The sequence below is a fragment of the Mandrillus leucophaeus genome, unplaced genomic scaffold (genome assembly GCF_000951045.1).
Source record: "Mandrillus leucophaeus isolate KB7577 unplaced genomic scaffold, Mleu.le_1.0 Scaffold161, whole genome shotgun sequence".
NCBI classification, from domain to species: domain Eukaryota; kingdom Metazoa; phylum Chordata; class Mammalia; order Primates; family Cercopithecidae; genus Mandrillus; species Mandrillus leucophaeus.
The window spans coordinates 2,342,900-2,358,066 of record NW_012101599.1 but is presented as its reverse complement, the minus strand read 5'-3'; the positions used below and the strand labels follow the sequence as shown (position 1 = coordinate 2,358,066).

Genomic DNA, 15,167 nt, shown 5'->3' with positions numbered 1-15,167 from the left:
TGTAGTGTCACTGCCACGTCTCTGCCCTCGGTTTCTCCCTCCGTCTTGTAGTGTCACTGCCACGTCTCTGCCCTCGGTTTCTCTCTCCGTCTTGTCAGCTGCCTCCCCAGCTTGTCCTCTGTGTCCTTCCTGCTTTCTGTCTCCCTCCTTTTGTTACCTGTGTCTGCTTCCCTCAGCCTGTCGGCCTCTTCTGTAATGCACTCCCTTCGTCTTGTTTTCTTCCCTCATCTTTCTATCTGCTTCATTCATCTCCATCTTTATTTCCCTTATCTGCTCCCCAGCTCCTTTCTCTGCTTTTTTCCTTGTCTACTTCCCTGTCTTTTTATCTGTTTCCGCATCTCATTCTCTACAGCCCGAATTTTGTTATCTTCTTGCCTCCTGTAGCCCTTTGAGTTTGTGACCTGCTTTAAACCATCTCTACTTGAAAAGAATACAAGGCTTTAGCAAAAACAGATGACAGGTGGAGACCAGGGCGAGGTAGACTTGTGTGTCACCCTCCTGGGGACAGACCTAAGTACCTTTGTAAGGGCTTGTCTAACACGTGTCCCTGTGACGCACTGGGGACTCCCAGTGTAGAACAGGGTTATGAGGAAGGAGGCATTGCTCTTCGGGGCCATCAGCAGTGGAGTAGTGATGCCCCCTACGGCCTCTGTACCCTTATATCCTACCTTCCTCTCACGAGGAAGAGGCCTACTCACCTTGGGCCAGTTCCGGCTGTGACGTAGACTGAGGGAACAGAGGTCTCAGGACGTGGTTGATAGCTTCCCATTGGTGCCTCCTGAAGACAGAGCTCCTGGGAGAGTAATGATCGTGAAGCCCGTGGGCTTGAGCTGGCACAGAGGGACGGGAGCCCAGAAGCCACAGGTTGAAACCCAGTGACACTGGGCAGAGTGGATCAGAGTGAGGCTTTGGAGTCTGGACTGTGTTTAGAGTCCAGGCTTTAGCTCCAGTCTTGGCTCTATTGCCTGCCAGCTGTGTGACCGTGGGCTAGTCAGTCTCCCTCTCTGCACCCCACTTTCCTCATGTATAAACGAGATAATCAAATCAAATAATAGTACCATCCTGAGGTTGTGGGTAGAGCAGTGAGACGGCATGTATAAAATACAGTGCCCGGCACGCAGCAAACACTGAGCGGTGAGTCTTTAGAAGGAGAAGATGTTTGGGTACAAGAATAAGGAATGTGGCTCTGGGGCCTTCCTCAGTCTCTCCGCCGTAGTCACATTCGGGTCAAAATTCATTTAGGCAAATGTGTGGATGTTTTGCTATTTTTTTTTCAGATTTTTAAAAATTGTTTTAATTTTAATTTTTTGTTGCTGTCGAGTCGGAGTCTCGTACCTTCGTGTGGGCTGGAGTGCAGGGGCGCAACCTCGGCTCCCTGTAACCTCCGCCTCCCAGGTTCAAGCCATTCTCCTGCTTCAGCCACCTAGTAGCTGGGATTACAGGCACTCGCCACCACACCTGGCTAATTGTTTCTATTTTTAGTGTAGATAGGGTTTCACTATGTTGGCCAGGCTGGTCTCGAACTCCTGACCTTGTGATCCGCCCACCTCGGCCTCCCAAAGTTTTTCAGAATTTTTTAGAAAACACTTCTACTAACCTTAAGCCTTTCTTTCAAACCCAGATCCCCTTACATTGATCAGACGTAACAAGTTTGCTTCAAGTTTTTGGAACTGGTTTCCACTTTAGGCTACTGAAGGTCCCATATCCCCAAAAGACTATCCCTTCATCTCCTCAGCCCCCCGTTTAAAGATTACACACCGCAGTCGGGTGGGTGCCAGATGAGGAAAGCGGAAGACGCGGATTCCCTCCCGTGCAAGGAGGGTCCCGCCAAACTGTCTGGGCCACCCCCCAACTTTGGCTTCAGGACTGCAGAAGCATCTCCTGCATTAGGCTGCATCCAGGAGAGAGGGACTAAGGGATTTCGTTTAGAAATAGGGGCGGGGGCCGGGTGTTGGGCTTGTCAGTGCGTAGGTGAGTGTTGACATACATCACCTCACACACCTGATGAAGGAAAGAGGCGACAGGCTCGGAACCTAAGCGGGCGGAGAGACACTTTGTCTCCCTTTCAGATGGGCCCGGGCTACTACGAGTCTGCATTTCACTTGTCCAGTTTGAATTAGCAAGTAATGAAGTCACACAAGCAGAAGCTGCTGCTCGTGATTATAAGACCCTTAGAACTATCCCGCTGGACTTCAGAGGGCCAGAAGCCTGGCTTCCCTCTCTCTCGGGTCTTCCTTCATCTGTCACGGGATATTGGCCTGCGCATGTTGAAATTGTGAAAAGCGTCGAGTCCATGAGAAGTACCAGCTTGATAAACGTAAGTCTGCATGATGCCTCCCGAGGATCTGTGTGAAAAGTAAACTGCAGCCGGGCGCAGTGGCTCACGCCTGTAACCCCAGCACCTTGGGAGGCTGAGGCAGGCGGATCCCCTGAGGTAGGGAGCTTGAGACCAGCCTGATCAATGTGGAGAAAGTCTGACTCTACTAGGAATACAAAATTAGCCGGGCGTGGTGGCTCATGCCTGTAATCCCAGCTACTCTGAGGCAGCAGAATCGCTTGAACCTGGGTGGCTGAGGTTGTGGTGAGCCCAGATCGCGCCATTGCACTCCAGCCTGGGCAACAAGAGCGAAACTCTGTCTCGAAACAAAAATGTAAACTTGCTGTCTGTGAGGGGAATTGGGATCTGCTCCCGTAAAATGGGAGGGGTGACCTGGGGGCTCTTCTTGCCCTTAACGGCAAGCAATTGCCCGTCCTCTGGGTTCCTTCCACCCCTGCCGCCTGCTGGAACCTGCTGTGGCAGCAGCATCTCGCGCGGCCGCTGCGTGCTGGGTTGTTCCATCCACAGCAAGATGGGCCGTGCTGGTCAGGGCTCCAGGGAAAAAGCACAAATAAATCAAACACCAGCTCCCACTTAAGATCTGATGAAATTCTCCATTTCCGCTCCAAACTGAATTCCTCCCGAAGGATGGGAGCAGCTCCTGGGAGTCATGAAGGCACTCCTTCCTCCTCTGCTAGAAACATGTTTTAGATTAACAGACGCAGCCTTCTAATCTGGGTGGGTAGGTAGCGTTCAGGAACAGCCTTGAGAAAGTGTTTTCAGACCAGACATGATATTTTTAATCTCAAGGGGCAAGGCGGCAGACGCGCAACACGCTTGGCCTCGGCGGTGGAGGCGGCCCCAGAGGTGGTCTCCTGGGGAAGAGTGACAACGTGGGAGTGTGGCTGCAAGCCACAAGCCACCCCTCCTGCCACCTCCTCTCCTCCACCACTTGGAGCCAAGAAGAATTTATGGTGGGGAATAGAAGCGAGAGGGTTTGTGCTTTTTGAGATTTGAAATATCACTTTCCTTCCCATCTCTTATTTGGGAAAAATAGTACGCTCTGTGATTTAAAAAAAAAACATGAAAGAAACGTTTTTAGGATGAAGACGTCATTGAAGTGATTATCTTCCATTCTCTGTAATGGTGATGAATCGACAGTCTGGCATTTGTAGAGGCATTTGACACCGACTCTTTCGGGGGAAAAAAAGAAACAATTTTCCAGTGAACCTTGTCAGGGGGAAGACTGATCACCGGCAGGCCGGCTCGGACCCTGAGCACAGTTCCAAGAAGACAGGGATGAGGAGGAGCCGGGCCGGGTGCAGGGATGAGGAGGAGCCGGGCTGGGTGCAGGGATGAGGAGGAGCCGGGCTGGGCTGGTGAGTCGAGGCTGAGGTAGGAGTGCAGTGTTCTACAGGGTCCATTCTGTTTCGAGGGTGGACATGAGATAGATTATCTGTTGAGAAAGAAATACTTAACATTATTCCTTGAAGTGAGCTAAAGAAAATTACTTTTCTTCACTCACCGTTGGAAAAAAAGCAGTCTATAAAAAGATAAGAGGTTAAATCTACTTAACATGAGAAATTCAGACATTTAGGATCCGAGGGAGGGAAGGAAATTCTTCTTGAGAGAATATCCTGTTGGTCCTTTTATGTCAGAATTTTGTCAGCAGCCTCTAAGAAAGGTTATCAAAACCTCATCCACGTGTTTGGTTTCCGTTTAAAAAGAAGCCTTTTCCTTCATAGGGAAATAGCCCCAGAGTATCCAGTAAGTCAGACCCAACCTCAGAGGCCACATGGCCCGGGATCCTTTCGAGTCAGGGTCCCAGCCGGAAAACTGCTTTTCAGGGAGAAGGTCATGTTTCCACAGAGAGTGCGGTCATTTCTACGGTTAACGCCCTTCCTCCTGAGCCGGAGGATGTTCGGGACCTTCAGGCGTGGCCTCCCTCAGAGGACGGTGGGAAGTGCATTTACCCCCGACTCCGAAGAAAGGACTGAAGATGGCAAAGGGGACGTTTAGGTGGAATTCTGGCAACGCCGGGGCCTGTCCCAAGGCCAGCAGGATGGACCGAGGCCAGGGTGGTGTCTCCAGAACACTGAAGGGTGGGGAGGGAAGTCTGGTGCAGACAGCAAGGACTGCTCAAGGGGAAAATGAAAGGGTGGGAGAAAGAAGTGCCACCCCCACACGCTGCTATTGTGCCTTCCTTCAGCCCTCGCAGCCTTTTATGTTTGCAACAATGGGCCCTGGTGAGGCTTCCGCGCTGGCACAGAAGCACGGGCAGGTCCCCGGACAGCGGAGGCTTTTTCTCCATGAAGTCTCAGAGCGATTTCGCAGTCGTCCGCTCCCAGAAGCTTCCTGGCCGGAGTCCGCCCTCCAGTCTCGGGAAGGACGTGCACGTCTGTCTCTCTGGCCGTGGACCCTGCCCACGCAGGCTTGCCCTCCAGCCTGTTTATAAGGCCTGAAGTTACTTCTGTTTTGTTTTAGCCCAAAGGGTGAACTGCTGCCAGCAGTATGTCTGGAATGTTATTTACTTGGTACATTTCTGTGGCTTTTCTTTGTAGCATTGCACATGCCAGAGCCATTTACTTGAAAATGCCAGGTTGCACAGTTTGTCTTCTCGACGGGGTGACTTTCTCAGTTAGGGGAGTTTAGTTCCTGTGTCTCTCAGCTTCTTCCTTCCTTCCTTGTTTTTTTCCCCCGAGTTAGTGCTCTGAGCAATACTGTTGGTGCCGGTTGCATCGCACCCCTTTGTCCTGAGTGCCCCAACTCCACTTGTAATTTCTGGGGTTTCTGGTGTCCTCTTCAGAGCACCTGGCAGACGCGTTTTCATTTGCACGCCTGCCCTGTTATTACTTCACATGAAAGCTGTCTGTTTTGGCAGACATGACTGTCATGATTGCAGCTGAGCTCTGAGCTGAATGGGTGACGTTGTGTAAGGAAGCTCGAGGTGGGCTCTTCTCCGGTGGTGGCCGTGGGAGTGGAAGAAAAACCTGCGAGCCGTCTTGGCTTGTGCCGAGCTGACATGATGGCAAACAAATGACTTTTGAAGGGAGGAACCGGTGTGTACAGTCTCCCAATTTGGAAGGTTTCGCAACTGTTTTTGTTCAACTGAAGGAGGAGAGAGTTTGTAAGGGCAAATTCTTCATTAGGAAGACTGTAAACAAGTCCTGGAAAAAGGATAATTGCTGAAGGAGGAGGCATGGAAGGTATTTGACGGGCCTCTTTCGTCAGCTCCCCTTTTTCCCATGTCATCTATGCAGTTTTAATGGTGGTATTTTGGGTTTTAACACAAGGTATGGAAAATGAGATTAGCTAAATCTCCCTGTCTGGTGCCAGTCCTGGGGCCGTTTGCACACCTGGGTGGGATAACTCCCTGCTTTCTTTCTCTCTCTCAGCACACTTTTGTTCTGTCATGTGAGTCCGTAAGCACTTGCAGATACGACAGAAAAGCTTGGCCTTACACAGGCTCGGCCTTTATTCGGGCCTCCTGGAACCCTCGGCCCTCCCCAGCAGCTGCCGGTGTGTTCACATCAGAGCCGGCCCCCGTGCAGAATGGAACGTTTTTGCTCCGTTCTTCTCGGCTTTTTCTGTCCTTCTGTGTGACTTCTCAATTTGTTTGTAAGCTGCTCAGATTTTTGGCTGAAGGGTCTTCTTTGATCTCTCTCCTGACGGCATAAGCTTCACACGGTCACACCTGCTCTTCTTTTACAGTCCAGGTTTCAGAGGAAATGCTTCCACTGCCTTGTAATTTTTTTTTTTTTTTTGGAGTGTAAAACTTTGGTGCAGGTTACTTATTACAGGTAATAGCCGTTTGATGATGGAGAAAACTGCTTGGCAGAAACGGCCACCTGAACTGCAGCCAGAAACCTAAACTGCCGCTTTATTTATGTCTGAAAGCATCTAAGCCACAAGCCTATCAGTCATGATCTAGCATGCACATGATAATAACAGGCTCGCCAGGCTAGGAAAGCTGCCCCATGGGATGGCCGGGAGGACAGGCTCTAACAAGACTCTGTGCATTTTCTCCCCCATTCTCCACAGCCCACACATCATGTTCCTCTCTCAGAGCATCTTGACAGGAGGGAGCCATCTCTGTGGGACCCGCCTCTGCCATGAAATCGCCCACGCCTGGTTTGGCCTCGCCCTCGGGGCCCGCGACTGGACGGAGGAGTGGCTGAGCGAAGGCTTCGCCTCTCACTTGGAGGATGTGTTTTGGGCTGCAGCACAGCAGGTGGGTTAAGGTGACCCTAAGCCTCTCACTCCCCAGAGTCAAATTCCGTTTCTGGTCATTTGCTCACCCAGCAGCTGTGGACTGAGGGCCTGCTGTGCACTAGGCACAGACGTCGTGGGGAGATGGCTGCATAAACAGGAGAGGGAAGCCCCTGCTCCCCACAGGATGTGAAATCTAGAGGTGGGGAGAGTAGACAAGTGGAGCAGCAGTGGGTCCAGTGTGGGAGGCCAGTCGTCTCTTTCTGTGAAGAGAAATGAGCCCCAGAGAGGGGCAGGGGGTCCTCTTTTAGAAGCAGTAAGCGAAGGCCTCGCTGATAAGGAGATATTTGAGCAGAGATGTGAAGAGAGGTCATGCTATGGCATACTCAAGCACTTCTTTGTGGTTGTGATTGTGGTGGCGTGTGTGTGCGTTGTGTGTGTGTGTGTGCATTGTGTGTGTGTTTTAAATAAAGAGATTAAAACGTAAATCCAGAATCATCTCAGATGTCTGCTCACAAGTAATAAATGAAGAATGAAGCAGGGGTGGTATAGATTAGGGAATGGTGAGGACTGTGGCAGACTGACAGCTGCTACTCAGCTCTAACCAGTTGTCATGGTGAAGGTAGGAGGGCTCAATATAACCTACACTATTAATTTTTTAAGGTAATTTATAATTCTGAACTTTTATGTGAAGTTTACTAATTAAAAAAATACCATGCAAGACAAACATACCCGAAGCCAAACCTGGTGCACACGCTCCCAGTTTGCAACCTCTACCTTAAAGCATTCTAGTGAGGATAATAAGCAGCTGAACTGCCTTGTGCTTACTTTCAAGTTCCTAATTTATTTATTTTATTTATTTTATTTTATTTTATTTATTTTTTTAGACAGAGTCTTGCTCTGTCGCCCAGGCTGGAGTGCAGTGGCACGATCTTGGCTCACTGCAACCTCCACCTCCTGCGTTCAAGCGATTCTTCTGCCTCAGCCTCCTGAGTAGCTGGGATGACAGGCACAGGCCACCACACCTGGCTAATTTTTGTATTTTTAGTAGAGACAGAGTTTCACCGTATTGGCCAGGATGGTCTCGAACTCCTGACCTCGTGATCCGCCCACCTCGGCCTCCCAAAGTGCTGGGATTACAGGCATGAGTCACCATGTTCAGCCTCAACTTCCTAATATGCGGGTCACTCTTTTTCCCGTCATCCTTGTCCCTTATACACTGTGCTATTTGGCATTTTCCGAAATTCCCAGGTTTGTGCATACCTGCATGATATTGTTCGAGATCCTTTGTCTGTTGAAATCTTATTTATTTTTCACTAACCAGCTGGAGGTCACCTTCTCTAGATAGCCCAGACTGATTACCTGACTCACAATTCAGCACTGCCCTCCTATACACTGTGGGTTCTCACGATACGTGGTACTTACCTTTTTAAACTTACTGTTCTGTTTTCTTTTCCTTCTACTGTGTCATTTCCTTATCCTCATACCTGGACTGTGACTGCTTCAAATTGGAGCTGGGTCTTGCTTTTCTTACCCTGGCCATGGACCCAGCAGTGTTCTCATCAGTGTCCGCTGCCACATGGAGTCCTGTGAGGAGAGGCCACATGACAGACACAGAAAAGGCTCTGGGCTCCGAGTGAGAAAGACTGACTTCCGGTCCTGGCTCTGCCGTTCACCGGCTCTGAGTGTAGGTCGGTTAGGTAGCCTCCCCAAACCTCCGAGTCAGAAAGACTGACTTCCGGTCCTGGCTCTGCCGTTCACCGGCTCTGAGTGTAGGTCGGTTAGGTAGCCTCCCCAAACCTCCGAGTCAGAAAGACTGACTTCCGGTCCTGGCTCTGCCGTTCACCGGCTCTGAGTGTAGGTCGGTTAGGTAGCCTCCCCAAACCTCCGTTTCCCCATTTGTAGAATGGATATTAGAATGCCGAAGCTTGCGGGGTGAATGGGATCAGGTGTGAATGAGCTTAGCACAGTGCCCGACACGTGGAGAGTGTGCAAGAAATACCTGTTCCCTTCCTCTTTGTGTTTCCCTCCGCCTTACACACAGGCACTCAGCAGGGGTTTAATGTGAATGTACCTCTATCACCATCTCTTCCCTGGAGTGCCTCCCTTCTGAGACGATCCGATCTGAGCTGGTCCTGGAGTTGTCATGCGTTCCGGGCGTCTGATCATGACACCTCCGGCTTTGATCTCCTGCATCCCCAGAGTGCTCCTCCTTAGCCTTCCCTCTGCCTAGACTTCTAGGAGGCCACTCCTTAGTCTGCTGGCTTGGTCCTGCCTCTTGACTGATAAGTTTGCAAAGAGAAGTAAACACCAAGTATCGTCAGAATTCCGAGGTAGGAGAGGACAGGCCTGGGCGGGCCCAGAAAGCCTTTGTGGCTTCTGTTGTGAGCCTAAAGGGACAGCAGGAGCTGAGCTTTCTCTGTTGCTCCTTTCCCTTAACATGATAGGGGTCAGCCCCTCATCATCCTCGGAGGTACGTGCAGTAACTCTTCAAGATGCGAAAACATGAACACCCCTGAGGCAAAATGGCTGTTCTCGATTCCAGCACAAAGTTGGAAACGTTTCCAGAGCACGTCCGCCAGGCTGACCTCTCCCTTCAGTGGCGAGACTGAGTTGTTGCTGGCCCTGGCGAGGGCCTGCCTCAGACCGTCCAGGGAGTGGGGAGCACCCTGTGGGGCAGGGGTGGGTGTGCCACCTCCCGGGCTGCTCTTGGCCCGCAGGCCCCACCAGAGATCAGGGATGAGGACACAGGGTGACGGGGTCACCGGGGTCACCTCGCTGCCTGGGAGACTGTGCACTGAGCGGTAGGAAGCGTGGCGGGGCTGGGGGTGGGGTGCGGGGACGTGTGAAATCCCAGGGAGATGGAGACCACCATCCACTCAGAGAGGCATCCGCAGGGATCTGTGAATTGAGTCAGTCGCAAGGTTGGATGGTGTAGCTTGTCATCAACCTGGAGAAAGTCTAAATGCCTTCACAGCCGTAGCAGTGTGCTCGGGCTGCCATAATAAATCCCAGAGACTGGGTGACTTAAGCAACAGACGTTTATTTCTCACGGTTCTGGAGGCTGGAGGTCCAAGGCCAAGGTGCCAGCAGGGTTGGTTTTTGGTGAGGTCCCTCACTCTTCCTCGCTTGCTTTTTCTCTGCGTTCTCACACGGCCTTTCCTCTGTGCACGCGGAGAGAAAGAACACTCTGTTAGCTCTTCCTCTTCTTAGCAGAACACCAGCCCTGGAGTAATCCTCCAGGGCCCCACTCATGACTGACTTAACCTTAATGACCTCCTTGAAGGCCCTGTCTCCAAATACAGTCACACCGGGGTAAGTCCTTCAACACGTATATTTTGCGGAGACGCAGTTTAGTCCATAACAGCAGGCACGTGGGGTCTGAGGATCATCCGGCCTCGGCCAGCTTCCCTGCACCTCACTCCCTCCCAGAACGGTCGTCTGCTCTGGGTCTGACGTACGCCTTGCCGTTCTCTAAGCACATCACACCCTTGCCTGGCCCGATGTGCCTTGCAAGTGCTTTCCCTCTTCCCGAAATCCCTCCTCCCCGGCCGACTCCTGCCTCCCTGAGCACCAGCGCTGCCACCACCCCCTCCTCAGGAAGCCCTGGTGGGCAAGGGGGCATCTGGGTTCCCCCGTCACCTCTCCCGTCACCCGCTCTCTGATGTGAGTTTTCCTGCCATCTCTCCCTCCCCTGGCTGCTCCCCGAGGCCCTGTGTGTATTGTCCCCAGGGCCTGGCAGAGACTCATTAGATATCTGTTGAAGGAATTATCAGGAACGTTTGATTTCCAGAAACACCTGTGGATAGACGTCTTCCGTCCCCAGTGGGTGCTCTGCTGCCCGCCCTCCCTCACAGAGGTCCGGGCCGTGTGGCCCAGTGAGCACACCATGGGATGGCAGCGGGTTCTGGCTCAGTAGGGCAGTGTGATGGCCTCCCCTCCCCCAGAGTCAGTCCAGGCAGCACTTTTAGTTATGTGCACACAGAACCATCTGGGTTGCATTAGCAGGCCCCGCTGGAAACAGTCCTTAACAAAATTGAGGGCTGGGGAACATCGGAGGGGAACGGTGGGGCCTTCCCTCCTGTGCAGAAAGACAAAGTGGGAAAAGAGGACGGATCCAAGTGGAAACGGCCGCAAGGGAAGCCCACGCTGTCCAGACCAGGTGTGTGTTGGTGGGATGGGCGGGTTCCCGAACCAGGCAACCGCCGCCGAACAGCAGGCCCGGCTCCACTGCCAGCAGCACAAGCGAGCGTGCGCGGTTGGTTGGTGGTTTTAGGCACTAAGAGGCTCCGGTGGCCTTTAGGGTTCTGATGGAAGCAAGGTGAGAGCACGGGGCAGGCTATGTTGTCCCCCATTGAAACCAAGCGAGCCATTTCACCAGGACCACACCAGTGACGGTGTTTTGTGCATGTGTGTCTGTGTCTGTGTCTGAGCAGCTGGCCCCCCGCGAGGCCCGGGAGCAGCAGGAACTGAGGGCCTGCCTGCGCTGGCGTCGCCTCCAGGATGAGATGCAGAGCTCCCCCGCGGAGATGCAGGTGTTAAGGTAAAACTGCGTTGTGATCTGCAGCCCTCTCGTTCCTTCTTTCCTTCACGACATCTCCCTGCCACTGATGGCATCTGCTGGTTTCCTTTTTAAATTGAGCTGGGCGGGCTTCTCGTCCCCCCAGATGGGACGGTTATGTTCTAAGTCTTTCAGGGTGTGTGTTTTGATTTGCCTTCCGACATTTTCCTGGTGACTGTTTAGGAAAAAACTAGCATGAGGCCATTTCCGGGGGTCAGATCCTTCGTTTGAAGTTCTAATAGTCACTTTATGTGGTGGCTGCGGACGTGGCGAGGGTTGGGGTTTGGCAGCCTGGCAGACAGTAACCCTGTAAAGCCAAAGGGAAAAAAATCTTTAGGAAAATATTGATTCCTAAGTGTTTAGTGGTCACAGATGTGTGTGTCAATGGGCCCTTTTGTTTCCACCGTAGCCCGGCAGGAAGCCTCTGCTGCCCCCCGTGCAGGAGGATTCCATGGCCAGCTCCTGAGTTTTGTTTGTAGACTGTGGCTTGTGGCATGTGCAGGATTATTTCGTGCCATTTTTCCACGTGTGTCCCTCTCTGCTTCGCTCCTTTTCTTTGTAAAATGGTTATCTGAAACCTGGTGCCTAGGCTCCGGGAGCACTGCGGTTGCTGTGGCAACAGAAGCTTCCGTCCGCCCCCCTCTTGACTAGAGTCAGATGCTTGGAATCCGCCATCAAACAGGTGGGGAGGGATGGCCATCCAGGAACTGCTCCTGTCCTCGCCCCTTCTTCTTTTTTTTTTTTTAAAGATGGTGTCTCACTCTGTCACCGGGCTGGAGTGCAGTGGCGGATGTCTGCTCACTCCAACTCCTAAATTCAAGTGATTCTCCTGCCTCAGCCTCCCGAGTAGCTGGCATTACAGGCGCCCACCATCACGCTCAGCTATTTATTTATTTATTTATTTATTTATTTGTTTGTTTGTTTGGTTTTGTGTTTTTAGTAGAGACGAGGTTTCACCGTGTTGGCTGGGCTGGTCTTGAACTCCTGACCTCAGATGATCTGCCCACCTCGGCCTCCCAAAGTGCTGGGAGTACCTTCCCGGGCAGAAGCCTGCCTTGGACGGTTCTGCTTTTTGGTTTGTTTTTAAATGAACACCCCCACTTCGCCTGTGACTGAAGCCTAACGCAAATGCACCCCAGGGAGAGAGCTGGCTGGGACTTCTGTGCAGCACTGCAGAACGTCGGGTGTGGCAAGCTGCACCCTTCCCACGGCAGAGTTCCCTGCGCTTGCACGCTAAGGCGGCCTCCCAAGTTGACTCATCCATTGTTTCGGAAAGGCAGATCTAGTGGAGGGAAGTGGAGCGGGCCAGGAGCCAGGAGACCTGTGTTCCCGCCTCAAAGCCACTGTTCCAGCATCTGTTCCCTCGGCCAATGCTGACTGAGCCAGGCAGGACAGCTGCCCCTATGGCCACCGTGGACACGGCCCCTGCTCTCATGGAGCTTCCACTTAGCAGGGACATCACTGCATGTACTGGCCGGTCACAGGTGGTGCGCAGCGCTGTGAGCGGACCGCTCGGTGATGTCCATACTGACTGGAGGGTGGCACATCAGGAGGTGGGGGGATTTCTCTCTGAAAATGAGCTGCCTTGTACGTAGCCTGGCTGAGGCGGGAAAAGCCTTAGTGTGCCTTAGGGATAGAAAGAAGGGCAGTGTGGCTGGAAAGGGGACTGAGGGCAGGGGCAAGAGAGGCAGGCAGGAGCCAGGTCCCACGAGCCTTTCTCCAGGTTCTCGGAAGCTGCTCTGGGGCCTTCGGCAGGAAGGTGTGTGATCCGCTCAGTGTTTGTGCAGTGCTGCTGTGTGGAGAGCACCACAGGCAGCCGACGGAAAGCCAGCAGAACGGTTGCAGCCTCGCAGTAGTAGTCCATGCGAGAGGCCCTGGGGTGCCGGTGACAGATGCAAGACGCAGACCTATTTGAAATGTGTTTTGGCCATGGAACCAGCAGGCCTTGGTTGATTGAATGTGGAGAAGAGGAAAATGAATGTATCCAGAATGACTTCGAGGTTTTTTGAGTTGAACAGTTGGGTAGATGGTGATCCCATTTATGTGATGGTAAAGACATGGGGAGGAGCTTGGAAGGAAAGTGAAGTTTCCAGCTTTGCATGTGTTAAGTTTGTGATGACCAACAGATATTCAATAGGATGAACTTGGGAGACTGCAAGTCAGGAGCTCACTGGAGAGGCTGGAACATTCAGCCTATAAAACCCCTTAAATCCTGAACACAGTGGAATCCCCAGGGAGAGAGGAGAGTGAGAGAAGAGGTCACGGGGAAGAGGGGGAGCCAACAGAGGAATCTAGGGAAACCGTTACGTGTTTCCCCAGAGAAAATCAGGGCTCCAGGGCCGTGGAGGCCAGAAAAGAAGCTGAGGCAAGCAGGTGGGAGTGGCTGATGTTGGCAGCTGCCCGGGGGATGAAGGGGGTGAAGGAGAGAGAAGTGGGACGACATGGGTGGTGGAGAAGGAAGCCAGGCTGAAGTGGACAGGAAGCGGGGCTGGTGACTGTAGGCTCCGTAAGACGGGTTGTGCTGGCCCAGGAAGCAGAACTGGAAAGGCAGCAGAGGGACATGAGGGCCAGAGAGGTTTGCTTTCAGTCAGGGGCCCAGGAGCATGCTTACCGACGAGCCGCCTCACCGCGCAGATCCCTTCACCCTCAAAGGCTCGGGCCCTCCACCTGAGAGGTCATCTCCATTCTCCACGTCTCTAAGTCCCTTTGATCCCTTTGGTTCTGCATAACCGTAGTCCTTCAGTGGGGGGTAGAGGTATCATAATGAAGATGAGTTTTGATGAACTGTGTTTCCAACTTGTAAGCAAGTTAGACCGCACCCTGGGAAGTCGGTTCACACACGAGGAGGGCCTCATCTCTGGCTTCCCTGGAGCCTGAGTCAGCCCAGCTTCTGATGGCCAAGATCTTTTCCTTTGTGTGTGGAGCTGGGAGAACAATCTAGTATTTTTAGACCTTTGTGCTAGACGGCTTTTTATGGCATTTGCTTTTCTTTGTCTTAGTGTTCAGAAATTTTGTTTGCCTAAATTTAGGCTAACCATGAATTGACTGCATTTGAAAGGCTTATTGCACATCAGTAAGGAAAATACTGTTATCAGATGCACTTACAATGAGGAGGAAATGTGTCCGAACCTGCCCTGAATTATATAGTCTAAGTCTCGTTCACTCCCATCCCCTAGAATTCTCCCTGAAATGGACTCAGAGAACCTGGAAATTATTGAAAGTAAAAGGAAGAACCAGACTTGTAAAAATTTGTTCTCAGATTTTGTTTTCAACGAGACCTTGGGAAAGAAGTCCCTTAAAAACAATCAGAGGTGCTATCTTGTTTTTTCTTCCAAGATGCCCCATGGTCTTGAAATGATGGACCAGAACAATGTAAAAGTCTGAGTTTATGTCTCAATAGGTTTCCACATGTTGGCGGACACAGTGGAAACTTCTCTTGAGATCTTTGCCACACTGTTCAACATGTCTGACCAGTCTCCTAAAAATGCTTTCTCCTTGAAGCACTTTCTCCTCCTGGCTTCTGTGTGTCTTACTCTCCTTGAGTTCCCTCTGCCTCTGTGGCCTGTCCTTCCTCACCTCTCTTGCTGGCAGGTTAACAGTCTCCACTTCAATGGCCCAAGGCTCAGAAAGACTGAATAAGATGTCTAACCTCCTCTGGCTGATAAAGAAGAGAACAGGGATTTAAACCCAGGGACTGAAACTCTTCTGTTTCCCTATACCATATTCCTGTCTTCAGGGAACTGAGAGAGCATTTAGTTGCATTTAAAACAAAACAGAACAGAAACCTGCAGGTATCTTGGGCTCTGGAAGGACATACAGGTCAGGGTGAAATGTATGCTTAGTCCAGGCGTCTTTTGTCTGTTAACACATGAAGCATGTGTCTTATTATTTTAAAAGATATTGAGAAAAAGGAAAACTCAACATTCTCTTGATTATAGATAGTGGAGCATTAACAAAGTGAGAAGAGAAAAACTAAAATTTTGTTTGGCAATGATTTATTAATTTCAGTAGTTGATAAGAACAGCTTTCCATTTGTGCCTTCCATCCACCCACTGAGCCGCGGTCTCACCAAATGTTTCT

At 51.6% G+C, this 15,167-nt stretch overlaps 1 protein-coding gene across 1 annotated transcript in view; it reads left to right on the top strand.

Annotated features, from left to right (window-relative positions):
• The window catches only part of LOC105536617 (chromosome unknown open reading frame, human C9orf3), a 404,528-nt gene that overhangs the window by 206,772 nt on the left and 182,589 nt on the right, over positions 1-15,167 (top strand). The window contains 2 exon segments of the mRNA XM_011976020.1: positions 6,359-6,548; positions 10,963-11,069. Of these exon segments, the coding sequence (XP_011831410.1) occupies positions 6,359-6,548; positions 10,963-11,069 (297 nt within the window).